This window comes from Nansenia antarctica (genome assembly GCF_963989245.1).
Source record: "Nansenia antarctica genome assembly, chromosome: 15".
Taxonomy (NCBI): domain Eukaryota; kingdom Metazoa; phylum Chordata; class Actinopteri; order Argentiniformes; family Microstomatidae; genus Nansenia; species Nansenia antarctica.
The window spans coordinates 29,601,892-29,611,034 of NC_137685.1; the positions used below are offsets into that span (position 1 = coordinate 29,601,892).

Below are 9,143 nucleotides of genomic sequence, written 5' to 3' on the forward strand. Positions count from 1 at the left end.
GGAGGAGGAGGAGGAGGGTGCAACACGTGTCACTTACTAAATCTTCCTGAAGCTATAATCCTGGATGGGAGGCTCTTGCAGAGGGATTTTCATACTACCAGTAAACCCTTGAAGAAAGGGGAACAGTTGGGATAGAGAAACCACCCATTATCATAAATTGAAGGTGCAGTGGACATGGATTTGAGGGTAACGTCTCCGAGACACTCCCGTCTGACACACTAAACGTGGTGGGAGACTCAGACTGTTGTGGGACTCTAAATTGAGATTACAGTTAAACAAATGAGATTACCTCTTTCCTCAGATGTCTGTGAGGCTCTTTCTTGAGACAAATATGTTATTACTGGTCTGTAAAAAAAAATCTCACACACACACGCACAAACTACCAGAAAGAGAGATGACAGCACCCCGTGGATATGGTTGATTTGATTTTAATGGGTATTATACAGGTTTTTTCAAAGGTAAAAGAAAACATTGAAACAAGCGGCAAAAAACAAGCCCCACTTCCAAACCAAAACTACAACAAGAGCATTAACACAATGTATAACACAATGTGTAACACAATGTATAACACAATGTATATTGGTATTACATTGTTCTGAACAAGTATTTAGTGGGGAGATAATAATAAGAACTGATACATAACACATATAAGTATTTTCTCCTACAATACATGAGGGCACCTTGTAATAAAACCCACAAGAAGTGTTGTATTTATCCTATTTGGAGCTTTAGCTGAATAGCCTGATAAAGAAGTGGATACTGAGATATATCATAAATCTATTTTTTAATTTTTGGTTTAGGTTTTGGAAGATACATCAAATAATGTAGTTTTTTCTGTCGTTCTCATTGAATAAAGGGAAATAAAGGGAACATGTCAAATCTTTTCTCTCAAAGGTTATTGATTGGTCAATCCTATAACCGAACAATGGCTGTGTTTCATTCACTCCATCCATAATCCATTCTAATCAAGATGCCCTTTGACCTTAGAGGACATCAAAGGGGGGCAATAATGACACTTTAATATCAAGATCCCAAACATAGACCTTCTATTAGTGTCAGGTAAGAGCCAAAATAATACTCAATTCATAAGCAATTTCAAGTGTGAAACAAACAACAACAAACTTATTGACAAATATCTTATTTACAATATCATTCGTACTGTATTTACATAAGAGGACTTTGAATGAAAGCGTTGTTCAATTCTATATTCATTCTTGAAAACATAACAGGGAGTAAAATGCACAATGCAATTTTCTTTTCTTAAAAAGTGCAATTCCTTTTTGTAAAGTAAAAAAATATATATCCGTATTCTCGTATATATGTAGAAATGTTGTTCATATAAACAGCACGTGTTGATTGAAGAGCCCTAAAACCAGTGACTAAAAACAAATGCTTATAGTTGACAGGCAGCAAATTATTTTGGAATATAAATTATTTTACAGTACTCTATAAAAATCAGAAATACCTAAATTCACCAAATAGACAGTTATTTCAAAGGTGTATACACGGGCGACATCGGATTTACCAGCCAAACTCCATACTAACATGAGCAAGCACACATTTGCGTAAGCATTTGTCACATGGTTTGGTTTTTATACACAATTAACATCGTCAAAACTGTTCAATTAACAAATTAAGTTTGTGTAAGAATTATAAAAAGTAACACTTCCATAAAATATTTAAGATGTGAATACAAAGATGGGTGGAACTGAAAGCAGAACCACACAATCCCCAATACTTCAGGCTTTAAATACAGAAGAAACAGAATACAAATAAACAAAGAAGTAGAGAAGCTGGTATACATACATACTGTATATATCTGAATGTGAACATGTAATGCGAGAGAGTCGCCTGTCGGACACCCTCTGCTGCTCATGCAACATGTCCTATGCCTCCAAAACAAGTTGGATTAAGAAAAACTGAAAAAAGTAAATAGTGGTAAACTGGTGTCTATTGTCTCCAGTGGTTTGTAATACCTTGAAGTGTACCGAGATTTTGTGGCACTAGCGAGACTTTCATCTGCTACTGTCTTTTTTTTGAAAACAATCACTTCTTTTTCTCTATATATTCAAGTAACGTTATGTTCGCTATATTTGCACATCTTTAAATAGCTTATACCAAAATAAAATCCTTGAAGAGCTCCAGGAATCTAAATGAAGGCTCTAAAGTCACTCGTCAGGTGTGTTCCATCTCGTCCTCTTCAGGCTGTACAACATGCTCATTCATGCTTCTTTCCAGTTCGGTTTATGAAGTTCATATATTATCATAATAACGTGAATTTCTAGCATATATCAATAACCAGACATTTCTCTCTCTCTCTCTCTCTCTCTCTCTCTCTCTCTCTCTCTCTCTCTCTCTCTCTCTCTCTCTCTCTCTCTCTCTCTCTCTCTCTCTCTCTCTCTCTCTCTCTCTCTCTCTCTCTCTCTCTCTCTCTCTCTCTCTCTCTCTCTCTCTCTCTCTCTCTCTCGTTCTACGAAAACATCTGACTTTGCCCCCCCGTTTCATCTCGTTTTGTTTTTTTGCAGGAATTTCTTTCTCTTCACAAGAGATGCGGATGCAGTCTGTAATAACACACCCATACACACGCACACACACGCACACTCTCGCATCAAGTCTCTGACACCAGCACCCAGTTGACTGACTGTCAGTCTGCTCACTTTAGGATCCATTATGGTGCTGTGTCTGTCTCTGAGTGTGTGTGGGGTTTGTCTGCTGGGGTGTGATGGTGGTGGTGGTGTCCTGGAGGTCCGCCGGGCTGGCGTCGGTGGTCTCCTGGCCCAGCTGGGTCTGCAAGTCCTTGACGACTGTCTCCAGGCTCTGCCGCGCCTCCCTCTCCTCCTGGAGCTCCGACCGTAGCTGCTCCCGGTCCGCCTCCGCCTGCTGCAGCTGAACCTGCAGCCCCTCGATCTGCAACACCAGAGAGACGAGTGACGATCAGTCAAGAGAATACCACACGTCATCAACTATGGAACACACACCTCAGCCAGAGGACACACACACATCATCAGTGGAGGAACACACACACCATTCGAGGTACACACATACACATCAATCAGAGAACACGTACATCAGTGGAGGAACACGCACATCAAGAGAGAACACACACATCAAGAGAGAACACACACCCATCCACCGCACGCACGCACACACACACCAATTGGGGTACACAAACACACACACATCAATCAGAGAACACACACTTCAATTATGGAACGCACACATCAGCCGGAAGCCTAGGGTGCACAACCTTCATCCATCTGACTGTGTACGTCTGCCTGTATAACAGTGTCTGGCTGCCTGTATAACAGTGTATGTCTGCCTGTATAACAGTGTATGGCGGCCTGTATAACAGTGCGTTAGATACGCACACACACATCTTGTTTTTGACCCCTGGTTCTTACCTGGGTAGAGTACTTGGCCCTCAGGCGTTCAGAGTCGCAGCCTTTGTCACACACGCGTAGCTGCCTCTCGCGGTCCAGCTCTCTCTTCAGATGCCCGCGGGACTCGTCACAATCCCTCATCTTCCTCTCCCACTCGGTGCGCAGGCGCTCGATCTCTTTCCTCAGGTTGCGTTTGGCCTCGATGGCGTCTCGGAGACGGCCCTTCTTGGCCACCCGCACGAACTCCAGCTCCTGTGAAGATAACGTGTTTCGGAATTATTTACATGATCGTGATGTTGTTACCACATAAACAATACACTTCGTAATGAATAAACAACAACACTACTTTGACGACGAATTCTGTCGCATCCTAAATAAGAACCTAATCATTCATATATTTAAAAAAAAGAATCATTCATTGTTGTGATTGTTGTGTGCATTGTTGTTATTGTTATTATAAAGGCAGCCATTTTGGATCTCGGGTGAGGATGTTTACCTGCTGAAGGTTCCGTTTGGCCTGCAGAGCGGCCCCAAGCTTCTCTTCCTGTTTCACTCTCATCTTCACGATCTCCTGGAGGAACTTCTCCCGGGCCTCCTTAGAGTCCAGGCCTCCGTACAGGGCCTGTCTGAGGGTCTCCAGCTCTGGGCATGAGGGGGGTGCTGGGGGGCATGAGGGTGCTGGGGGGCATGGGGGTGCTGGGGGGCATGGGGGTGCTGGGGCACATGGAGGGCCTGGGGGGGGCGGCAGTCGAGCTGGGCCGGCAGGGAGTCTCGGGGGGCCCTGGAGGGGCAGGGTTCTCGCCACGCTGGAACAGGCAGACGGAGGGGACGCCACGGACGGGACAGATAACGGGTCTGAAAAATAGAGAGAAGAAATGGTCAGGGTTGGAGTTGACAGTGACATGATGCTTTGACAATTTACAGGGTTCCTACAAGTTTCAACAAGTAAAATTTAAGACCTTTTTAGACCTTTTTTATAGACTTTATAGAATTTTAGACCTGTTCGCGACACCATATGGTAGCTTTTTGTCATCTTTGAGGTGATGAAATTAGGGATTTCACTGCCATACAGACAAGAAAGGAAGGGAATTGGCATTTGTTTGGTTCCAGCTTGATTCATTTCTGTTCATTTTTAGGCCGAATAACAGACATTTGAGACCTTTTTAGGCCTTGTAGATTGTATTGCTGGATTTTAGACTTTACGGCTTTTTAAGACCAGCGTGGGAACCCTGAATTTAACATCATATGATATAACATGCAAACTTCTACATGGTTGACAGGGTAATGTAATCTCAGAATAAATGTTATTATACTGTAACGTTGTGCCAGCAAATGGAGTAAAGTCCAGCATCAGAAATGCCTATGACAGGAGTGACATCTACTGGTGAGGCTGTAAGGTTTATGTTAAGTGATAAATCCAATAATACAAAATAAAAATACATAATAGACTCCAACACACCTTTAAATACCCGATGGACACAGATTACATCTAATCAGATTTCTTTTTCATTTTCCTAATTATAATTCCAACGACAAATAAGTAGGCTCTGGGGCGAGCCTTCTCACTCTATGTCTATGCTGCAGAGAACAGCCAACAGGGGGCACCCTTGCGCAAGGCTCATTTTAGTCTCTCCACGCTTCCTATGCTGACTGTGTGTGGTAACGGCTCTCATTTCGAAACTCAAAAACCATGGCGTTTTCTCAGAATCTTTCTCTGTCGAAGATTTCAAAGAAAAATTCGACAGAGGTTTCCTCGACGATGTGTGTTAGAGTGCTGTGTGTCACAGTCAATCACTCGGTTGTCCCCTTCCACAACATTGTCACTTACAGTCCTCACAGTCGTCCACCTCGATCTCTCCGTCCGTCTCCATGTCCTCCTCCGCACCGTCGGCCGGGTTGGGGAGGGCAGGTCTGGGTGCGGGCTGGGAGTCTCCCCCCTGTCCTCCATGGGGAGGCCTGGAGCTGGTCCCTCGGGCTGGGGCCTGGCTGTCCCTGGGGTGGCTCTGGGTCTGGGTCTGGGTCTGGCAGGACGGCTCCTCTCTCTGGAAGCCCACGGGAGCTAGGGCCCCATTGGAGACCACAGGAGCTAGGGCCCCATTGGAGACCACAGGAGCTAGGGCCCCATTGGAGACCACAGGGCTGTCTTGACTTTTGGGGTTTGATCTGTATATGACAGATAAGTACACATGAATACCTCACGTACTGTATGTAGTATGTACTCCACCACAGATGGAAAAAAGGATCAACAAAATGGTGATTTATAACATGTCGGTTATCATTACAGTCTGATCCTTTTAAGACACATTGTTAGAATAACATCTACTGTATGTACATGGGTTACAGACTGAAACAGCTTCACTCAACCGTTTAGATAAGAAGCTGCTTTTTCTGTATGACTGTTAGGCTGAAACTGCTTTTTTTTGGTATGACTGTTGGCTGAAACTGTGAGGTGAACATGAGTCACTATGACAACATGACTCACCTCTCGTGCTGATTGGTGGGCCTCTCCCTCTCGGCAGACGGGGTTCTGGGGGACCATGGGCGGAAGGCGGAGGGTCTCTGCTTGAGCTGGGCCGGTTTGAGATCCTAAGAGGAGAGGGAGCATAGCTTAGCATAGCATAGCATAGCTTAGCATAGCTTAGCATAGCTTAGCATAGCATAGCTTAGCATAGCATAGCTTAGCATAGCATAGCTTAGCTTAGCATAGCTTAGCATAGCCGCTTTAAATAAACGCTATTAAAGAAGCGCTATTAAATCAGCGATAACAGGGTTAGCGTAAAAATGCTATAGATTACCCTAACCGCATGTGATAGGTATCACACATTTACATTGACATTTTTGGCATTTAGTAGACGCCTTTATCCAAAGCGACTTATAACAAATACATTTATCTAAGCAAGTGAATCATCATAAGAAATGATAATCTATGCCAAAACCAGGGGCCATTGGCAATGCATACAATGCTAGAAGAAGGACGTTTTTATATATATATATTTTTAAAAATGATAGTAGAGAAACTCACACAATGTAATGCAATAGCCCTGTCAGACAAGGACCCTCTCTACAAGACCCACTTTGACTTAAATCAGGTTTTAGACGGACATGATGACATAGAGTTACAAACCTTGTTTGCGGACTTTGACAGAGCTAGTAACCAATCGGGTAGCTTCTCTTTGTCAGCTGACGGAGAGTGTAATTTGTCCAGTTTGGACTTCTTGGCTGGAACTGGGCTGTGGGACTGTAGAGAAAAAGAGAAAGAGAAAAGAGACGGTTAGTCATCAACTTCACTTCCCGATCAACTAGAACAGAACAGGGCACCGTACTGGACCTGACAGGACCAGTCAGGAGAAGGAGGCTGGCAGGTCACTGGTTCTGTGGGAGCCAACACACGGGCATCGATCACAAGGGCGTCTCACACTAACATACGTGGAGGTACTCAAGAAAGATGCAAGGAGCGGAAAGTACCGGCGAGCTAGTCAGATACATGGAAGATCGGGATGACTGGAAGTGCCGATGGAGGGCTCGTCCGAGGGCGACCTAGAAAGAGACATCATGTCTGAGCTACAGAGCCAGTGTTGAGTAGCATCAGGGGAGGCTGGCGGAGGTAGAAATCGGAGGACGGGGCTCATTGTAACGCATGGATTGGAATCACGGAATGGCATCATTTCCATTTGAACCATTTAGCAGACGCTTTTATCCAAAGCGACTTACAATTAGAGATTACAGGGACAGTCTCCCTGGAGTATCTTAGGCCCAAGTGCTTTACTCAAGGGCACACTAGTGGTGGTGGTGTTCCCAGGTGGGATTTGAACTCATGACCTTCTGATCACTAGAACTGCGACTCTAACTGACTATCCATTAGGCCACCAGTACCCCCCCCCCCCGTCAAACACAGGCCTCCCCTGCTACAGTGACACATTCAAGAACGGAACGAATCCTGCATGCCAGGGGCCGCAGCCATTGCAGTAAGAGAGGACGGCCTTGTAAGAGAGAGAGAGAGAGAGAGAGAGAGAGAGAGAGAGAGAGAGAGAGAGAGAGAGAGAGAGAGAGAGAGAGAGAGAGAGAGAGAGAGAGAGAGAGAGAGAGAGAGAGGGGTTAGAGGAGTCAAAGTGGCTGTGTCTACTAGAGAGATAGAGCTGTCTCTGTGCTGGGAGCTCAGAGTGTGTGTCTGAGCTGGGAGCAGCAGACACACAGACACTCCGACACGCTGGTCTGGGCTGGTCTGGATGGCAGCCAACAGGGCTACACCACGCTGCGTCTGTCTGTCTGTCTGTCTGCCCGCCTGTCTGTCTGTCCGCCTGTCTGTCTGTCTGCCTGTCTGTCTGTCTGTCTGTCCGCCTGTCTGTCTGTCTGCCCGCCTGTCTGTCTGCCTGTCTGTCTGTCTGTCTGTCTGCCCGCCTGTCTGTCTGCCCGCCTGTCTGTCTGTCTGTCTGTCTATCTGCCTACTTGTCTGTCTGTGTCTGTCTGTCTCTGTCTGTCTATCTGACTACTTGTCTGTCTGTGTCAGTCTGTCTGTGTATCTATCTGCCTACTTGTCTGTCTGTGTCTGTCTGTCTGTCTATCTGCCTACTTGTCTGTCTGTGTCTGTCTGTCTCTGTCTGTCTATCTATCTTTCTGCCTACTTGTCCATCTGTCTGCCTGTGTCTGTCTGTCTGCCTGCCTCCCTCCTTGTCTGTTTGCCTGCCTGGGAGGGCTGGGAGGCTGAGAGAAATGGCACTGAAATGTGACAACCAGAGGGTGAAGCGTCCCACCAGCACCTCAGCACCTCAGCACGGACGGTGAAGTCACGCAATGTCCCCACCTCACACTGCTGAGAGGGAGGATGGCAGCTACACATAACTGCCCCTCCTTTCTCTTTCTCACTCTCTCTCTCTCTCTCTCTCTCTCTCTCTCTCTCTCTCTCTCTCTCTCTCTCTCTCTCTCTCTCTCTCTCTCTCTCTCTCTCTCTCTCTCTCTCTTTCTCTTTCTCACATAGTGGCAGGTTTGGCCATGTTACAGTGATTCAGGAAGTGTGTGTGTGTGTGTGTGTGTGTGTGTGTGTGTGTGTGTGTGTGTGTGTGTGTGTGTGTGTGTATGTGAGAAACAAGGCTGTGCGTGATTACAGTATGCGTGTGTGTGTGCCTGGGTTTCCGTTAACCGGCAATTGCCGGTCTTTGTCCGGTAAAATTTGGTGAAGTCCGACAAGTTGAAAAGTCGTCGGACATATTGTCCGGTGAAAATAATTCCCTTTGAATACAATTCGCTAAAGCTGGCTGGGTGCGTTCGTAAACACGCTCTGGAAATCCGATCAGCACTCGCGGAACGCCTCTCGTCCAATCGAACGACTCGGTCGCTCTGTGACATCGAAGCCAGCGTGCGCTCCGGCGCTCTCAGAGCGTGTTTACGAACGCACCCCTAGAAGTTTCCAGCCAGCTAGCTGAAGCTGCTACACACACCAGAGCCATGGCGACCGAACGGCAAGTTAAACAACATACTATAAAAGTGACATTGTTTTACTCATTACTCATACGTTTGTTGTCATTCGGCGGTGCTAATAGTCGCTTTCTCTTTTAATTTATTTAATTTATTTTATTTTAGCAGTTTCCCCGAAAGTTAAGTGTTTGTTTTTATATCACTATTTGCACTTCTGGTTAGATGCTAAACTGCATTTTGTTGTCTGGTACTTGTACTCTGCAATGACAATAAAGTTGAATCTCACCTAATCTAATCTAATCTAATCTAAAATAATCTAAGATAATCCCATCACTATTACTCCCTATTTTC

The 9,143-nt window shown here is 45.4% G+C and overlaps 1 protein-coding gene across 1 annotated transcript in view; it reads right to left on the reverse strand.

Moving 5' to 3' along the window:
• Positions 1–2,658: 2,658 nt before the first annotated feature.
• skib (v-ski avian sarcoma viral oncogene homolog b) overlaps positions 2,659–9,143 on the reverse strand; it is a gene marked incomplete at both ends in the record, with an annotated part of 38,291 nt that continues 31,806 nt past the window's right edge. The window contains 6 exons of the mRNA XM_080546141.1: positions 2,659–2,907; positions 3,402–3,632; positions 3,877–4,235; positions 5,209–5,543; positions 5,863–5,966; positions 6,505–6,618. Of these exons, the coding sequence (XP_080402267.1) occupies positions 2,659–2,907; positions 3,402–3,632; positions 3,877–4,235; positions 5,209–5,543; positions 5,863–5,966; positions 6,505–6,618 (1,392 nt within the window). The remainder of the gene's footprint in view (positions 2,908–3,401; positions 3,633–3,876; positions 4,236–5,208; positions 5,544–5,862; positions 5,967–6,504; positions 6,619–9,143) is intronic.